This window comes from Acipenser ruthenus, chromosome 4 (assembly GCF_902713425.1).
Source record: "Acipenser ruthenus chromosome 4, fAciRut3.2 maternal haplotype, whole genome shotgun sequence".
NCBI classification, from domain to species: domain Eukaryota; kingdom Metazoa; phylum Chordata; class Actinopteri; order Acipenseriformes; family Acipenseridae; genus Acipenser; species Acipenser ruthenus.
Window position 1 is genome coordinate 76,647,933 of NC_081192.1, and position 20,764 is coordinate 76,668,696.

General features: G+C 37.4%; 1 protein-coding gene across 7 annotated transcripts; it reads right to left on the minus strand.

Moving 5' to 3' along the window:
- Positions 1-9,144: 9,144 nt before the first annotated feature.
- On the minus strand, positions 9,145-20,091 carry LOC117399905 (fidgetin-like protein 1). Of its 7 annotated transcripts, none has more exons than XM_059022807.1 (3): positions 19,684-19,832; positions 12,279-12,368; positions 9,145-11,543 (listed from the first exon to the last, which is right to left on the minus strand). In XM_059022807.1, the coding sequence occupies exons 2-3, from the start codon at positions 12,279-12,281 to the stop codon at positions 9,498-9,500; spliced, it is 2,049 nt and encodes a 682-aa protein (XP_058878790.1). In that variant the 5' UTR covers positions 12,282-12,368; positions 19,684-19,832; the 3' UTR covers positions 9,145-9,497. The 7 variants fall into 7 exon arrangements, with proteins under 7 accessions (XP_058878790.1, XP_058878791.1, XP_058878796.1 ...); XM_059022808.1 differs by lacking the exon at positions 19,684-19,832 and adding an exon at positions 18,898-18,975; XM_059022813.1 differs by lacking the exons at positions 12,279-12,368; positions 19,684-19,832 and adding an exon at positions 20,070-20,091.
- Positions 20,092-20,764: the final 673 nt, after the last annotated feature.

Below are 20,764 nucleotides of genomic sequence, written 5' to 3' on the forward strand. Positions count from 1 at the left end.
AAATGTGCAGTTTTGAAAGAAAGTAAGCAAACATGACAGTTGGTTAAACTTTAGGTCAAAGAACAATCTCAGTTCTTGCCTTGCTTCCCAAGAGCTGCCATTGGGTGGAGTTATTTCTAAACAGCACTATGAAAGTAACTGTGTGGCTTTGACCTAGCAGTTCCATCTATAAGTCACACCTAAAAGTGAGTCAATATTGTACATCTTGTCTACTTGTTGTTTTTTTTTTGTTGTTTTTTTTTTAACAGAAAACAGGCACAGATCCTGAAAAAAGGAAGTGCCACATTAGAGGAAATGAAAACTGAAATGAAATTCAGCTGCAAATTCATCAGGAATGACTCAAAACCGTCAACCAAATATTATCGGCAAATACAAGCTACACTCTCTTTATGTGTCACACTGTCTGAGGGGGACCATAGGTTCTGTGACACCCTATGGATATATTTGTGGTATCAATTGTATGTGCTCCTCTGGTTACTTGTAGGTTTGATGATTTTAAAAATGCACTTGATTCAAGGTACATGACCTATGAAACATTTTGAGACCTAAAGAGAAGTATTAAATGTGTCCAATTAATCAAATCATTAGACCAATTAAGTAATTGAGAGCTTGGGTGGAACGGAAAACAGAAGATACTGCAGCCTTGTAGGAACCGAGTTTTACATCCCTGCTCTATGGTATAATTAACAGAAAAGACTGCAACTACTGTGTAAGGTTTAATAAAAGGTTTCTTCTGAACCCTTATAATAAAGGTTGTGTGAATCCTCAGCCCAAGAAAAAAAAAAAAAAAACATTGGGTGGATTTTCAAAAACAAGATATTTTGTGGTGTCAGGGTTCTTCCCAAATATTTCAACCATGGTCAGGAAGGCTGAACTTTCTTCTTGTGTGTCCCAGTTACAGCAAAGGAAAGCAGCTGAAATCCCTATCCCATTCCCTGGCTTAGCATGCTGGAAACCTTCTCTACAGTCTCAATCTATTCTTAGTTCTCAGGATCTTTTTTGCCAGCTTAGAATCTTTTGGAATTTTTAAAAATCCTTTTTAAAAATTCTTTGCTCCTATTTAGTCAGCTTTTCAGTTTTAGAAAACTAAACATATTAAAAAGGTCTTTCATGTTTACATTTTATTACACTATTAAGTGTTTTTTTTATATATATAAATTTAGTCATTGCCAATTATTTTTTTATTATTTTCTCCCAATTTGGAATGGCCAATTATTTTATTATGCTCAGCTCACCGCTACCACCCCTGCGCTGACTCAGGAGGGCGAAGACGAACACACGCTGTCCTCCGAAGCGTGTGCCGTCAGCCGACCGCTTTTTTTCACACTGCGGACTCACCATGCAGCCACCCAAGAGCTACAGCGTCGGAGGACAACGCAGCTCTCGGGCAGCTTACAGGCAAGCCCGCAGGCGCCCGGCCAGACTACAGGGGTCGCTGGTGCGCGGTGAGCCGAGGACACCCTGGCCGACCTAGCCCTCCCTCCCCCCAGGCGGCGCTCGGCCAATTGAGCGCCGCCCCCTGGGAGCTCCCGTCCTCGGTCGGCAAAGGAATAGCCTGGACTCGAACTCACGATGTCCAGACTATAGGGCGCATCCTGCACTCCACGTGGAGCGCCTTTACTGGATGCGCCACTCGGGAGCCCCTTAAGTTTTTTTTTTTTTTTTGGTTTAAATGAAGGGCCTCTTTGGGTGCTGAATTTCAATAATGTATATAAAAAAATAATGCTCTTGCTAATTTAATTCAAAAGTCATAAATTCACTAAACGTAATGGTATAGTACATCTTGTATACTGTAAATCTCCAAATACATAATAAGCATGTCCTGCTGCATAGAACCATGTTGCCATGACTAATGTTTGGGCAAAAAATAAGGCCAGTCAATCTGTCAAAAAGATCACCTATTGCACTGGCAAGTGAGAGGGCTGTCAGAAAAAATGACTGGCAGCATTATTCCTCCTCAGTAACAAATAGGAAGTTAAGCAAATTAAAGGTTGATGAAAGATGGAATATATTAAATAGTAATAAAAATTCCCAACTTTTACTGCATTTAACTGTAAAAGTCAGTTTTATTTATTTATTTCAACTTTTATATACATACACACGATAGGGTGACATTTCAACTCTGCTGGCCCCATAGTCATAGCATGAAGGTGGGACCAGTGGAGGTGAAAGATTACGGCATGATGTGATTAATTTGGAACCAGAAATAAATGAGCCAGCAACTGGGATTCTGTCTGTGCAGATAATGCCAGGTGGATATAATGATTACCATGCAATATTGGAGCAAGAAAACTGGTTAGGGAGACGGTAAAATTACATTTAAGCCAACAGCATTTCATTTTATGGCGTCTAAACTGTGGTGTAATCAAGATATGTCAACTCATCAAGATATATAAAGAAAGAAAAACAAGGTAAACTGCGTAATAACCCAATCCTTTCATCATAATGACTAGCACGATGGTGCAAACCAAATGCATGAAAACCACACATGAAATATGTTAGACCAGTCCAAGGCATCAGTAGGCTGCTGGTCTCTGCCTGTCAAACTCATTTCTGTGCTCTTTTGGGGTGTGCTTGGAAGGTTATGGTTCACAGGCTGTTGGACACAAGGCTAGAGTGGTTGCGGCTGAGGAAAATCAGCACTGAGCAGGGTAGTCGGGATGAGGGCAAGCAGATGGTTGATCTCTGATTCTGCAAAAACGGGAAGCAGATGTGGTCGCTGCTTCTCCCTCATGCATCACTGGGAGACAGCCAGTGAGCGAGGAAATTTGCATAGCAGGGATAATCTAGTATACAAACTGTCCCTGTTAAAAATCTTGGCTTGGATCTGGGCAAAGCTTCTGATTTCACTTCTTGTTTCGTCGGCCCAGTAAATAAAGCAAATGTTAACCTCCTTAGGGTCCTCTTAAACATCATTACTGCTCTAAAAAAAAATCGAAATAAATAACAGATACATATTATTTATATAAGAAGAGAACGACACAGACCATCTATTAGTATGTATAATATAACATGTGTGCACTGTAAGGTGAGCAAAACACTAGTTACTGTAATACATTTGAATAAAGCTGCAATTAACATATTCTTTGTTGACTGCGAGTCACTAGGTTATTAGATTCAATAACAGCAGAGCAACACTATTTAGTTCAATGTATTACACTCACTATCCCCTTCGGTCACTGCAAGTATGATTGTACCTGTATCTTATTCTATAGTTTATAATGCAGGGTAACTCGTTGTACCCCATGGAGTTCACATAAACTATTTTAATATTCTAAAAATTAAAAGTCAAAAAATGTGACTGAAGGGGATAATACATCTAACATTTCAATTGTTTGGTTTCCATTGTTTATTTTGTGTGAACAATCCAGTGGAAATGGCAAAACAAATCTCATCTGGTCCTGATTGATATGCTGTACTGTACTGCAGTTATTGATATGATATTAAACATGGATTTGTAAAGCTAGCGAATGGGTCTGATACAGTTTACTAGATTTTTGTTAAGACTTCTGTTCTCCTGCTTCCAAATTAAAATAGGTTTAGATATTATTCATGAATCTCATTTAAAAGCAATACTTTCTGTGCAGAGTGAGAATCCAGAACAGTTGTGACAGTGACAGTCGAACATACAGTTACAAAACTGTCACAAAAGTTTGCATTCCCCTATAGGCAGTATAGACAATACTGTGGTATGAATGTGGTTGGAACATATCACACTCCATACTTAAGTGGTTGAACTATAAAAGACACAATAAACTATTGTTGGAATGTATTCAACTTTGAGTCACTTGTGGAACCGGGAAGTTTTGCAACAGCTCTGATAATGCAGGTTACTTGGAAATTCACTAAATGATAAATTTTAATTCCCAAGAAATATGAGGGTGGCTTTAAAATGTCATTTGTGGTAATACTGGCTAGTATCTATAGAATTATAAAGATTTATTAAATTTATATATATATATATATATATATATATATATATATATATATATGTGTGTGTATGTGTACTGACATATTGTATACTTGGTGTGGCAATTGAGTATCTGGGTTTCTAGAAGACCTCCTGTCCTCCTATGTTGTCAGTGCTGCCATATAAGTGAGCACTTTGGGAAGCATGCTTGTTCTCAGAATGGCTTATTTTGCTTTATTTGCAGAGGAAATTAGGCAAGCTTTTTTTTAATAAGGAGAAGCAGAAGCATAAAAGGAAAATGGTCTGCTGTTTTCTTCCCTTTTTTCCCCAGAAAAACACAATCAATCCAGAAAAAGAATGACAGCAGGGGTGCAACAGGTCCTTCCCTATTTTTGGATTTTCCCTTCTCCTGCCTATGTATTTAAATATGAGATATTGCAAAAAAAATTAATAGGTTTACCGGAGCAATCTGATCGGAAACATCTATTTCGGTTATTCCAGCATCAGTGAAACAAATTCTGGAAAGGTGTTTCCGTATTTAAGCAAAAATATTGACCTATAGGGTTACTTCTACAATTTAAAATCTGGGTCCACAGTCCTTGAATAAAACCAATGTAATACTACTTAATGTAAATGTAAACTTTGGTAAGGTAGTCCAAGACTAGTCCTAATCTAGGAGGATAAAGGAGAGTGCATGTCTGCATTTGTTTTGTCACCGAGCTAGCTAGCGATTTGGGTGACGTTTGCAAAACTCGTTTTGCTTAACAGGGCTAGTACCTTTTCATTTTTGGTCTGGTGTTTATTTGTTTAATTTTGCTTATTCGGTGTTATCGGTTTTGTTATGTATTGTGGTTTTTCAGCTTGCATAGTGTAGCAGCTTGTTAAATGAGGCCCAGTTCATCTGTGCTTTAGCTGGAATTTGAGTCTACACCTTACCAAAAACAACTTTATCTTAAGACAGCAACAATGTTTTAAAATCAGCCTCCAATGTCATGTGTAGCAGTTAACACTGCATAACTTTGCTGTTTGTTTTTCTGTTGTTAATTTACAAGGATGTGTTGCAAGGATTCAGGATTAGCTGCTGTTCTTTTTACAAGGGAAGTTACTTAATACAGCTGCTGTACCCAGGTCTCATGACAGGGCGAGAGTCCCACACAAACAACTTTCCACATTTCTTCTTCCAGTTACAGCTAAAACCCACTAGAGAAGATTTAGGAACTATAGGCAAACTGCCCCCTCTATAGTAAATGCATTACATGGCCAATCTGCAGCGAAGCATAGTCGAGAGGGATATAAAGTTGCAACATTACCCAGTTTGTTTTGTTTTGTTTTTTTGGCAAAAACTTTTCAAATGAATGTAAAATCCAAACCTGCACTATTTAGTTGTGAATGGAGCAATACAATTCCTCCTAAGACTATTTAAAACCTAAAACCTGTAATTTTACATACAACACCTTGTGCATATAAATAAATAAATAAATTATACATATATATATATATATATATATATATATATATATATATATATATATATACACACACACACATACATACAGATATTTTCAAAAAATATATTGCCTTATATAAAATTACATTCTCAAAATGCATTGCATTATATTTTCCATGTATCAATATATTTTGCAATATATTCCCTATTTACAAATTACTGGAAAATTGGTATATTGCATTATAATTAGGGCTTCTGATTTTTTATTTTAACCGATAAAAAACAAAATCAAATAAATAAATAAATAAATAAATAAATAAAATAAAATAAAAATTGGTGTATAACCAATAAACACTGGAATAACACTGGATATAGTTACTCAATTCACGTTGACTTAACCCCTTTCCCATTTAAAAATAAAACCTTTGCCAGTGCAATTGGGTAATGTTGTCCTTCCTGACTTGTATCATTGAATTGTTTTGAATACTTTAAACCCACCCCAACTACTGAGGGGCAGCAAATCCCTACATTTCTATTGGAGACTCCGCTTGCAAGATTTAAAACAAGATTACAGTTAGGAATGGAGGCTTGTTTGGGGGATTTAAAGCTGTATTACTGTTTCAGAGGATTTAAAACAGAAATGCAAATTGTGGCGAAATATTTTATACGGGTATGCATGCATACATTGTTATACTAGAAATATAATGCTAGTATGTACATGGCATGCCATATTTTGAGTATATTTGAGATGTATCAGAAATATATACTATAACCACTTGCACATATACCATTCTGTATCATACATACTGTTTTATGTTGTAATGGCAAATACTGCCAATATTCAGCATTTAACGCAACTGTTCAGTGAGGCAGTCATGCAAAATGTCACTCATATCGGTAAACCTGAACAAAACTGCTCACTGTATTATAATACACACTGCTGCCTACAATTACAGTAATATATTTAACTCTTCATACCATATTCTTGAAAATAAGAACCTATTTTGTGTCATATGCGGTCTCCACCCAGATTTCAGATCCTGCAGATCGGCCGAATTTTGTACTTCAGCCCGGGGCTTTACAGGAACTATTGCCATGGCCAAAGAGATGGTGAGTTTTTATATTTAAAAAAATCCAAGGAAATTAATCAAATTAATCATTTTAATTTCATACAATTCTATTTAATTTCTGTTAGTGTATGACTATAAAAAGGATACAAATACTGAATATTTAAGTGGCCAGGAGTCCTTAACTGCCAGTTTTTTGTTTTTTTTTAATGCATGGCCGTAGGATCTGGTTCAGCCAATAAGTTATCCAAGCCATTTTATAATGATTGATTTCCCTACAGCAAAGGTCTCTTTATGCAGCTTTCCCACCATATTAAACGTATGTTGTGTTGTGGTGTGGAAAGCAATTGTAGTTAAATTTAAAATTACTCGGCATCATATTCTTGAGAATTTCTTATTTCAGAAACAAGACCCAGGTATCGGTAGAATACCCCACTCATCTGTTCTAAGCAAATGCACACAGCTGAAGCTTCTAGTAACATTTTCCCATGGGCATTCAAATAATTCCTCCCCAACATACTCTAATACAACTCATTGAGTTTCATGCTCAGCAAATTGTCACCCTTGTTATAATGTTGAGAAACTCATTCTTTAATTAGTATTGGCAATGCATTATTTTTAAAGGCATGAAGAGGGGTAAAAATGATACCACTTTACACTCTGATTTTAAAATAAACAATGCAAATTGTTCCCTAGCACTCGGTATGACCTCAAATGAATAACCATTGCATTCAGATGTTCCTGACATGAAAGAAGGTGAACATGTTTTTCAATTAAATGTAGATACCATAAGTTTAGCCTCTGCTGCCCACACCGAGGACACACAAAAAAAAAAAAAAGAAAAATAACCAATTTCCAGTTCTGGCTCGTAATTTATGGTTATGATCACAGCTGTTACTTAAACCTGATTTCGCCTTCTCCATAAACTGAAAAATCTTATTGGATTAACCCTAATATAATAAGTACATTTAAAAAAAAAAAAAAAATAGCTTTTACTGGTGGTTTTGGTCACATCTTGTTATTTATTATATGTTCTACTCCAAATAAAAACCCAGCACCTCCCATATGGCATTTTAAAGAAGCACAACCACATGAATTAATTGTGTCCTGAAAGCCAGGTTAACACATTCACGGTTGGTGGCAGTCAGTCACTCAGGGTGCAATATGATCTTAATAAATTACAACTTGTGTATATTTCTTTTATATATTGTGGATGATTAAATTTGTCTATATATTAGTTGTACTACTGAACTAATATGGCAAATGTGGGGTTCCTTTAGAAAAGCAACTGAACTTCTGTTTAATGGTAATCTCAGATAAAATATTTCAAAATAACTGTTCTGAGAAAATTGTTACCTAACACAAAGCGCCGTTACCTTTTCTGCAAATTAACTGACGGTATGTTTTACCTCCATTTTTATGGAATATGGATGGGGACCAGCTTGCAGATTCATTACTGAAAACAATATGGGCTCCTTACTGATAACCATCAACTTTCGACTATCTGTTGGAACGGAAACCCACATTTCTAAGGAGGGGCATTAGTAGCAATTAAGATGAAGCTGAATGAGTAAATAACTCCACCTTGTGGTTTGTGTGAACACACCACGAGACAAGCAATCGCTTCCAAACTGCCAAACAGGAAACAAAACAGTGAATACCACATGAAAACTGGGGAGCATGCACCCATTAGGCTGTTCAAAAACATGATGTATTTGAATGGTTCATTTGTTATGCACAGCCTAGATATGTTTTCTGCAAAATAAAAAAAAAAAACAGCATATCCCTCTTTAGAATTATTTGTAAGATCAAGACAGCAGAGCTGACATTTTGCTAGAGGATTTATAGTATGTGCTTGGATGGCAGGTGCTTCCATCATCAGGACTGCACAAATACAATATACTAAAACATAATTAGAAAAGTAGCAAACCTACTGTTTAGGAAATACTGAAAAAAAGACCTGAACTTGTAGTGAAAATGTAAATGTTTCAAATCTATTTGGTGGTATTATATGTTTGAACTTAGCATAGTGAAAAGCCAGTTTTTAATTCTGGTTAATTGTCTACACCGAGTACTTATATGTGCCAATTTTGTAATACAATTGTTTGCTGACATAGGTGGCATCTAGTCTGTTGAGTTCTGCTATACCTATAGGTGTTCTATGCATTGAACAACATGCTCGTGTTTAATGAACATAGCCAAAAGTAATTTTATTTGATGTACAGGAGAGCAGTGCTTATTTTACTTGAGAGATTTCTCTAATATGGCACCAATTAAAAATGTTTAGCTTCACATGCACCAAACTACAGTAGACAGTCGTGGAAGGCATGACTGTTCTTGGTTCAGCAGCAATAGGCAGCAGTTAACCAGCACATGGTGAGTCTTACTCTCTCACCCTCAGCATCGCAGAGGCACTGCCCTTCACCACAATACAATCCACCCAGAATCGGAGACAAAGAAATCATTTTCCTCCCAAAAGCCTTGAAGAACAGAAGTGAATCGAGCACAGTTGCAAACAACACACAGACGTTTATTTTCTGTGCAAAACAAAACAAACAGTGCACAACCAAAAAGTAAGGCTGCATGGTCCTCATATTTCTGGAAATACACATTTAAAATGTCTTTATTACATTTATTTACTCATACATCAGATAAACAACCAATAGCTTGTTATATTAAGAACTGAAATGTAGGTCCAGATATATTGTGCTAGTTCTATAAAAAAAAATAAGTATGTTTCTGGTTTCTCCTATGTTTCTATTTACAGTATTCCACAACTTGAATTAAACAGTACAGAATACTTTTTAGCATACAAGTGATTCAAGCATCAAGGAGCAGACTCTGCCACGGGTTAATATGGTGCTGGATATTTCAGCTTTGGGTTGGGACAGCATGAACTAAACTGCAGATAAAAACAAGGAACTACTAGTGTACTACTGTAGTCATACTCTAAAAAAGCTTAAACTTCCGGAAGGTCAATTTGAAAAATCTCAAAAAAACTGACTGCAAAACAATAATCTAGAAACATATGGTATATATGGAAGAAAAAATGTTGATTTCAGGTTTGTTTCTCTTAACGGCTGCAGCCAAATGTTTTGTTCCAGTCCTCGTACAACTTCAAGTCCTTGGAAGACACGCTGGGGCGCACGGTCTGGAGAGCGTCCTTGAAGTCCGTGTAGACAATGGCCCGCACTTGGTCCGGAGCGATGGTGGAGATGTCGGTGATCTGGATGCTACGGATGGGGCCCAGGGCAGCCTCCCGGCACAGCTGCGTCATGTCCGCCCCGGAGAAACCCTCCGACTGCTGGATGATCAGATCGAATTCCTCATCCCCAAGCCGACAGTTCTCCTGAGACATCAGATTCACAACTATCTGCTTCCTTGCCAAAGCTTCAGGCAGGGGGATGTAGAGCCTTTTGGCCAGCCTCCTGCGTGCAGCCTCGTCAATCTCTTGGGGGCGATTGGTGGCCCCAACAACAAGAATCCGGTCATCAGCAGAGGTGGTGGCCCCATCCAGCTGCACCAGAAATTCAGTCTTAATCCTGCGGGAGGAGTCATGCTCCCCATCCACCCTCTGAGACAAGAGGGAGTCAATCTCATCAATGAAGATCACTGCAGGCTGGTGGCAGCGCGCTATAGCGAACAGAGCGCGTACCATCTTCTCCCCCTCCCCTACCCATTTGGAGGTAAGAGAGGAGGCGCTGATGCTGAAGAAGGTCGCCCCCGACTGGCACGCAATGCACTTACCGATAAGAGTCTTCCCAGTACCTGGGGGTCCAAAAAGGAGGATCCCCTTAGGAGGTCCTCTCAGTCCAGTGAAGATGTCTGGCCTCAGCATTGGCCAGACCACAATTTCCTTGATGGTGGCCTTGGCAAACTCTAGCCCAGCAATATCATCCCAGCTAACAGGGGAGCCGTGGTCCATGATCTCACTCATGATCAGCTCAATAATTTTGGGCTCAAAGTTTTTCAAGCGCTCGTCTACGGGCAGCTTGGGTTCAGACGAAGGACCTCCTGAGGCTCTTGTCAACATCCTCCCATATTCGTCCTCATCTTGTTTTGCCACAGGTGGGACAAATTTTCCAAACGCACCTCGAGACCTGCTGGCTCCCAATGACTTTTTTGCTCCACCATAGGATGACATGGCGGGTGTCCGCTGAGGCTGGTTGCCATACTTTTTTTGCTGTTCCACAAGCATTTGCTCCTTGGCAGTTTTAAAGCTGGTGAGGCTACTTTCCTCTGCTCGTCTCCCATTCCCAGAGTAGCTTCTTGCGTCAGGAGGGGCAGAGCATCCTTGCGGTCGTTGCCCGTGGGTTTGAAATGAGTCAATGTCTTCCTCATTGGCGATGCCATAGAAAGCATTTCTTTTCGTGGAGTTGGAATATGAGAAAAAGGTGGGCTGGTTGGCCGCATAGAGATTACTTGATCCTGCACCACAATGACTCACTGCTAGAAGGGGACCAATTGTCGGCTTGGCAGAACTCATACCAGGCATTTCCAGGTTTCCAAACACTGAAGTTGCAGAAACCCCAGTCTTTGGTGGTCCGTCATTAAACAAGGAGGACATATTGGCAATACCAGTGCGAGTACCTAATGGTATTGCACTAGTAATTGTAGATGGCCTATTGGTTGACGAGGAGCCAGCAAATTTAGGATGACCATCATCTGCATTACCACAGACTTCATCACCGACTACTACATTCATGTCAGCCGGGGCAACCAGAGCATTCCTACTTTTTGTACCAGCTTCAATCATCCCTTGAACGCATTTTAACTTTAATACGCTCTCTGCTGTAAGGGACGACTCCCACTTGTCGCTGTCATTCCTCTGACACCTGGCCAGATGTAAGATGCTATCTGCGTAGTTATTCAACCCGGTCTCAGCACTGTCAGAGTCAATAATGGCAGAGTATTTCTCTGTGTACTTCCTGAACAAGCTCCCAGTGCAGGCCTCGGAGAGGTCAGAGTTCGCCCATGCATACTGAATGTCTAGAATATGTGCGCGGTAGGCATCAGCCTTCTGTTCAGGTGTGCAGGTGCCAGATGTAATGTCAAAGGACCGTTTTTGCCATTCATTCAGGTGTACTGAACTCATGTTAGCTGAACTTGCCTGTAGCGCCTAAATGGAATATGGGGGAAAAAAAGAAAAAAAAAAAGAGTAAAGTTTATACGGAACAAATTATTTATACATACTGTATTTTAAAAACAAAGTTTCAGTGATACACAAACAAAATCTAGTTTAACAAAATCATATTAAAAAAAAAAAAAGTACACTGCATAAATTAGCCCTGAAAACTCATAGGCTTTTTGGAGTTGCATGCTTTTATAAACTCAGAATTTACATTTACTAAAATATGAAATTCGGCAAACTTGACAATTTTTTTTTTAAAACTCAAACTAAAACATTTGAGAATGATTAAATATGTGCAGTATATACACATCTGGGAATTAAGGTTATTCAGTATAATACTAACTACTATGACTACTACTAATAATAAATAATAATCAATAATAATAATAATAAATAAATAAATAAATACAAAGACATCAACACAGAAAAATCAGAACTAACTGTATTTGAAAATGGCAAATGTTGGTTACTTGCATTTTGTACGAACAGCTACATAAAGCAGAATAATTTCACAAAATTCAGGCTAAATGTTGACATTTGTACACAATATAAATTTCTGCTTTATATAGATTATGAAGTGCGAGTGGCTGGGTGGGTCACGTCATCAGACCAGGAAATACACAGACTCTCACATCGACTGCAGGGTGAGTCGCCAATGCGCTCTTATTTATTTAAACAAACAAAATATTTAAACAGAATCAAAACACTACACAAAACAAATACCATGCTGGTCCAAATCGAGCACGAGTAGCAGTTGTTTTAAATCCTTACCTCCTTTTCTCTCTCGTTCTTTCTCCTTCCTTCCACCACCCCCTCTGAGACATCAACACACAAATTGGTAATCACTTAATTAATTTGGAGAGGGCCACATTATGCACAGGTTTAGCTGGATGGGGGAATTTGAACCAATATTTTTAACTTTCTTTAAATAAACACAAAACAATACATTTAAATCATAATACACAAATAATACAAGGGCGGGCGTACCCCGTCACATGTAGGCTCTGGTAAACATAAAAAAAAACAATTTTTTCTTCTCAGAAACCATTTGATATAAACACCTGGTTTCATGACCTTCCTTACCTCGTGCTTATCAGGGTCTACCAAAAGACTTTATATGAATCAATGGCATTTAAAATGACAAAGCAGGGCTCTAAAACTTTTTTCTCATTTGAGGGTCCAGGACTGAAGGTCCCAGAGGAAATTTTGCGGGTCCCAGTGAAAATGTTGGTGGTCCCAATAAAGTACAGTGTCTTAATGTTATGGTAAAACAAAATCCTTTTTTTCTTCATTTATTAAAGTTTTGACAATTTAGCAATAAGAAACACTAAAAGACACAAACAGATTTTCTGTCCAAAACAATGAAGGCATAGCAATAGAATCCACAAAAGCAAAATTCCATAAAGCTCAAAGGACACCCAACCATTCTACTCAACCAGGCATCCTCCACTGCGCTTAAAAGGAGACCAAATGCTCCAGAAGTTCAGAGCCTATCAGGTTTTTAAATTAATAACTCATAACACATTTTTTGTACCCTGTAAACCCCACCCCTGCATTTACATATATTATTTTGTATTTGTAGCGTATTGTTATTATTTAAAATGTATGTATTTGGGCAATGTTGTTTTAGGTCGGCAGGGAAGGGTTAAGTACCTTCCCTGCTAAATCACTTCATGTGCAGATTGTGTCTGAGCTTGATTGAATTATAAACAAGCAATCGCGCTCAGGCACAGATGTACAAAACAGCGGATCAGCCGCTCATCATGGTTGGGTATTCAGAGATGGAACGTGAAAGAGAACTAAAAATATATAAATAACAATTGCTACTCCTGTCTGTTTGTTTTGGCCAATGTGCGTGCTTCACCTTGCTGTCTTGTGTGTGTCCATTTCCTTGTCTGATGTCACCCACAAGCCATCTGGGTGACAGTCTCACTAAAGACTGTCTACACTGTTTTACCGAGTTCCCAAAATTAACTAACTTGCTTATTCAATATTTCACCCTATCTCTGCTTTCCGTATTTGACGCAATAATGGCATTTCGAATCTTAAAGACATATATTGATGACAATTTTGCCTTATTTGAACAGCTGTCAGAAAAATTCGGATTACCTCGAATACATTTCTTTCGATACTTGGAAATTCGTATTTACGTATGTAATATAGTTGTGCAGTTTCCCTCTCTGACCCCTTCATCCCCTGTTGATTCTATTCTAGCACTAAATCCTTCATCTAAAGGCATTATTTCTACTATCTACAGCCATATTTTAATACCAAGTTGTCCTTCACTAAATATATTAAAATCCTCATGGGAACCGGACATTGGGTCTGACATCTCGGACGGCATCTCGAAATCTATTCTGTCCAGAGGGCATTCTTCTTCATTCTGTGCACGTCATGGGCTAATCCAATTTAAAGTTTTACACTGTCTTCACTTTTCTAAAACTAATTTAGACAGAATCTACCCTGGATTGGACCCGACCTGTGACGGATACAAACAAGAACCTGCCTCTCTATTCCATATGTTTTGATCCTGTCCCGAGCGGACACCTTTCTGGTCTTCCATTTTTTAAACTTTTTCTCAAGTGTTGGACACACCCATTGATCCCTCACCAATTGCTGCACTCTTTGGAGTTGCACCTGAGTTGCAACGTGACTGACTAAAGAGAAAAGCCAAACAAAGACGCCTGCCCGAATACACAAGCAGCAACGTGACATACTGTTGAGAAAACGTTACAGCCCAATCTCGAATCATTCATGACACAGGCAGCCATTTTCAAAGAAACGTCATTAGCTTCCTGAGGAATTCCATGAGAAGCTTTTACAATTTCAATGTATCCACCAGCTTACATAGATCGGAAAATGCTGATCATCTTAAGTACTACAGTACGCAGCACAATAAACAAGCTCTGTGGTTAATCTACAACAACACTGTTTTGTACGATACAATAGCGTAACTGAAGTTGTACCTTTGTAAATGCATATTTATTTGATGTTTTATTTTTTCCTCAAATTGAGGGAGGTAAATTTGGACTGCATCTTAAATTCAAGGGCGTCTTAAATTCGAAGGAATACAGTAACTTGTGAGCCATTTATTTCTGGTCAGCAGCCTCACACGGTGTAGCTGCATTACCTGCATGATTAAAAATTAATAATAATACTAAATCAGCGGTGGGGGCTGCACTTGTCAGACAGACGGACACGAGTCCCGGGGACACAGACAACTGTAAACCTGAGATTCCCAATAAACCACGCATGCCCCAAGAGCCTTTTTATAGGGTGCAAACTTCCTGACCCTATGAGCCACATATATACAGCTATGGCCAAAAGTTTTGCATCACCTAGAATAAATGAATAAATAAATAAATAAATAAATAAACAGTATATGATCATAATTTAGGTATTTTATTCAACATAATGTAATCCAAGAAACTACAAATTGATATTGCAAAAGTCTACCAAAAGCCATAACAGTAGTACAATATTTCATTTTAGGTTTTGAAATATCATTTTTTCAATTTGTCAATTTTTCGTTAAGTAGATGGAAAACTACAAAACGGTATGTCAATCAATATATTAATGTATCATTATTCAGCAGGTTTCATTTGACTTTATGAAGCAAAATTAGTTACCTCTACAGGGCGATGCTAAACGTTTGGCAATAGCTGTAGTTCAATTTGATATTCCCATTAACCTGTTGGTGTTAATTCGGAAACTTGATGTCTCGCATTTCAGACCAAGCTGGACTTTCAGTACAATACACAAACCACTCGATCTGCAGCACTGCTGTCCACATACTGCTCAGTGCAGGTTTACAGTCCAGGGAAATCATGTTGGTTACTGTTCATCTGTGTGAAAACAGCCTTTGAATTATTGGTCACCGTCTCTTACGCAAAGACGGTTCTTCCATCCACAGCCTCACATTCAGAAGCTCCTCCCTCAACATCGGCTCCAAGTGCCAGTGCAGTGGCTGTTCCGTGAATCATCGCTCCGATGTGGGAAATCAGTCTTACTAATGACGCAAGAACATTAAAACAGTAATTTTCCCAGTGCTGTATAACGTGAAGTCTGTTCTGTGTGCAACAGAACAGACTTGATGCTACATTAAATCCAACAATGAACGAGTAGAATATTATTATGATGCTTTAAAAAAAAAAAAAAAGGCTGAATCCTAAATAACATTGATGGATTAAGTTATTATTATTACTACTACTATTATTTATTATTTATTATTATTATTATTATTATTATTATTATTATTATTATTATTATTATTATTATTATTATTAGTAGTAGTAGTGGTAGTAGTAGTATTACACAATGTACTTCAAAATTACCTTTTGTAATGTTTGTTTATCTTGCTTAATCTACATTGGTTATGGATGTATTCGGCTGCATTTTGAAGCTGGAATTTTTTACTGTGCTGTCTTGTTTTGTAACAAATTCAAGTTTGACTGAATTTTGTAACAGTATATTTTCATGACATCTTTGTTTTTGATTAAGTGAACATTTTAAGTTGTGCTGCATTTTTAAGCAGCGTATGCTTAAAATAAGAATTGAACTAACGTTGTTGACATTGCGTAGGCTACATTTATTTTCTATTACAATATAGGTTGAAGTTATAATGTTTGACAGGAAGTAGCTATAAAAGTTAATGTCACATTATATATTTTTTCCTACAGAAGTGTTTTTACTAGTACAAATGCAAAATGTTATTTTTGTATGACAAATGTATAAATTGCTGTCAAGCACACAATATACTACTACGTTATTCTTTGTATTCATTTTCTGAAGTAAATACAAGTAAACCGTACCTGTTAATTTTTAACATTCATAATTATAAAACAGTTTAAATATAGGTCCTATGTCTTGTTCTAGTAGTTTACAATAGCTTACCTGCACTATCTGTTATTAACGGTATCCTATGGTATTGGTCAATATGGGTAGATAACCATCGGCTATCGGTATCGGCCAAGAAAATCTTATCAGTGCACCCCTAAAATGAGCCAATGGAAAGGGAGGATTTAATTACCTTAGTTCTTGGCAACAAGATCATGAGAAGTTATTTAGCAGCTTTGGTGGCAATAATTATTAAACCAATCGGTCAGCTTCATCCTGAGGATTTATATGGTCAATAATGTTGTTGGTACCCTCCCTTGATCGACTATTAATTCTTTAAGAAATGGAAAGTAAAAGACGGTTTTCTTTTAAACGAACGATTACTGTTGCAACTATTTTTTTGATGCTGGGAATGATGTTGAGACTGTTCGCTTTACTAAAGAAATAGATTATTACTGTACAATAATAAAAACAACCACAACAACAACAACAACTAGAACTGCCAGGCAGTTTTACGGCTTCCAAGCTCAGTACCAGTTGGAGATTTTGGCAAGCTGTAGCATTGCAGCACAAGTGTCAGCAACAGATCAGTTTTATGGAGAAGTTTCAATTCAAAATACTGCATTAGTTCATTATCTCAGGATGCTTTAGAACTTTAAACACCAGAGCAACCATGACCCTATCTACACACTGTAAGGAGTTATAAGCTAATTTTACATTTAACCTTAAGGAGAGGTCAGCGGTCACAATCAAGGTAATTTTTGAATGAGCATATATGGGTTCCTAAATGTGTTGTATAGTAACCATAACTATGTGCACTGTAAAGAGTTGTAAGCTAGTTTTACATTTGACCTTAGAGAGGTCAAAGGTCACAGGCAACTGAGGCAAGGTGATTTTTGGATAGAGAACATATGGGTTCCTATCTGTGTTCTATAGTAACCATAAACCTATATACACTCTAAGGAGTTACAAGCTAGTTTTACATTTTAACTTAAGGACAGGTCAAAGGTCATTGGATAGAGCACATATGGTTTCCTGTATGTGGTACATAGTAACCATTACCCTATCTGCACTTTGTAAGTAGTTATAAGCTAGTTTTACATTTGACTGAAGATTTGGAAAGGTTTTTAAAGAAATGCAACAGCTGGCCATATTGGTTCATGCACAAACACCATTTTTGAAAAAGTCAATTGTATTGACACAGGGATAATGCTTGTCAACTTTGGAGTTAATCAACTAAACCCTGTTCAACTGAAGAAAACGGTTTGCAAACAGAAGCAGATGGTGTTTGGAAGCCTAATAATAATAATAATAATAATAATAATAATAATAATAATAATAATACTTACAATAACAATAGGCTTCCCAAGACAGCTTAGAAGCCTAATAATAAACACATAAATAAATAAATAAATAAATAAATAAAATTGGGAAGCCTATTTTTATTGTAAAGATTTTTTAAAAATGTATTTAAAAAATATGAATAATAATAATTTCCAATCCTACGCCCTGTAATGTAATTTACTGCACTGTATACATATTGCACCACATCACGTTGAGTTTCTGAGAGTACCCAAAGCCTACACGTGCGTTTCATTATTTTCTTTGTTTGTAATTCAGTCACGAATTTACATTTATGTTAACTGCGCGCCAAAAACAGAAATGTATCTTACACACTACCTAAAATAAGTTAAACATTTCACTTGTAAAAACAGAAAAATTATATTTAAAAAAAAAAAAAAGGGTGTTTATTTTGAGGCTGATGTCTACCAGTATGATTTTTACTGGCATCGACTGTAAAGCAGCCGCTACTGCATACAGCTTAACAAATAATTTGTAATATAACTGCCAATTGTCCTTACTCTAAACGTAGGGTAAAGCCAATAAACTAATATTTATCGTGACTTTAGCGCTGATGTTAAACTATGCCGCAGTATTTTGGGGGTTACTGACAGTATAATGTGTACGGTACTATATTTAACACCAAAAAGCCGCTGGTACAGTTCTAGAAGATTTTTTTTTTTTTTACTTGTTCGAGTAACTCAATTTGTATACACTGAATGAATACAGTGAAGTTATTCTAAATGATTGTCCAACCAGTATTCTGTAAAAAAAAATACACATTATTTTCTATAGTATAGTGTGCTACTTTTGCCACTGTCGAAAATTACACAGACACCAGCTGTGTTAAAAACCACGTAGGTACAACTGGCACACTTCTGCCTGTAGTGTAGCTCGAATGAGAGTAGATTATTATTGTTGTCAGTACCCTAATGAACTGCTGCTAGTTGTATCTGTACAGTACTATTCGGGACTTTTCGACTAGTTGTACTTTTAAGTTCAATCTGAAAACCAACCATTCTCACACTTCCTCACGGTCACAGCAATCACAGAATGTTGTTGGCTTATTCGCATAACACCTGTAATATGAACTTTTCCATTTTTAAAACAACAATATATAAAATGAGAGCTACTTTATACGTTTAGTTACTCTGAGTTTCCTTACCGTACACAAAGCTCCCGCCGGCTGTACCACTCACTGTGCGCGCAAACCAAACAAGGAGGAGGAGACTATGTGTAACTTAAAAACAGTGCAACAGCGACTCTCAGTGGTAGACATAGAAAGCCTTAAGAAACCATTGGAATTATATATATATATATATATATATATATATATATATATATATATATATATATAATTCCACACATTGAACAATAAACTATATATCATGGACCTAAACTATAGAAATCCACATTTGATATACGTTCCAGCTGCTTATTTTATTAACCCTTTTCGACTGCTACTCCTCCAGTTTAATGTAGAAAAATGCATTTTTACTACTTGAAAACTACTGCTCTCCCTATCGGTGGAACAGGTAAATACAAAAGCAAGCAATTTTCATTGAGACACTGTACTAGTTTACAGATAGCTGTCGATCACCTTAAACTTTAGGCAGACCATGCTTTATTTTTTCATCCCGAATGTTAAATATTGCATTAAGGCGTGTTTAAAATATCTTGATAGTAGTTGCTGTTGCAATAACTTATAACCTAACAATAACTGATCCCTTTATTCTATTGTGGCTATTTTCGAACGTAAGGAGAAAAATAAATGTAATACATACTGTAATGTAAAAAATGATTAAACCAAGGATAGCCACCAGTCAATCGCCTTTCAGATCATCTCCAAAAATGTAACCAGCACAGATTTATATGAAGAGTCTTTACTCAAAAATTGAAAATAATTCATTCAGCCAGTTCTCACATCGAGAAAAAACATCGGCTGTTATACCTTTCAAGTTTCAAGTCGATAAAACACATAGTCCCAGAGATAGTGTGCTCCCCTGGAAGACGTTATTTCCTCACAACCTCTTACCAGTGGTTCTCAAACCGATCCTGGAGACCCACTGAGTCTGCTGGTTTTCATTCCAACTGAGCTCTCAATTACTTAACTAGACCCTTAATTGAATTGATGATTTGCTGAATAGACCTTTTTAATTGTTTACAGCTCTTAACAGATGCACATTTCAAGTTAACTATACCATTTAGAGAGAGAGAGAGAGAGAGAGAGAGAGAGAGAGAGAGAGAGAGAAAAGAAAATAAAAGAAAAGAAAGAAAGAGAAAAATAATGTCACCACCCTGCGACACTGTAAACCCCCATCCCAAATAAGCTCTGACCCGTGAGCTGTTTGCTTTGCTGTCCGCCGAAAGGAATGGACACACCAGCACGTCTGCACTCGACCAGTAGCAGTCAACTAGTGAGTGACGTCACCAGAAATGAAAAACTGCCAAAAAGAAGAATGTTGGAAATATTAATTACTGAAGTACAAAAATGTCCTGTATTATACAACCCATCCTGTGCCAGCTGCAAGGATACAAAAAACAGTGAAAATGTTTGGAGACTCATCGCTTTGGGGATGGACATTCCAGGTGAGTTATTTAGGTCTGTAGTTAATTACTTTGGGAAATTGAATGGGGTTTTGACTTTTTCATCTGCCTTCTCCCGCTTTCATAAAACTAGAATCCGAATCCAAACACAGCTAAAACTAAAGCCTGTCAATAATATCAGACACTCTGTACTGCAACTCTATAAAATGGGAAGTTGAAACGTGTTAAAGCTGCGTTTAGCCTCATTATTTAAACATGTGGGCAGGTAGGCGATGGCTTTGTATTGCTGTGATTTGTTTCCGTGATTTGGGGATCTGGGCCCTGTTTCAGAAAGCGGGTTTAGTGAAAACTCAGAGTTAGTTGACTCAGAGTTGAAGGAAACTCTGGGTTTTCAGTTTCACGAAGCCAGTTCAGCTTAACTCTGAGTCAGTTACTAAGACAACATACTCCGTGAAGCTAACCTGCTCGCTAGCAGGTTTTCTTCA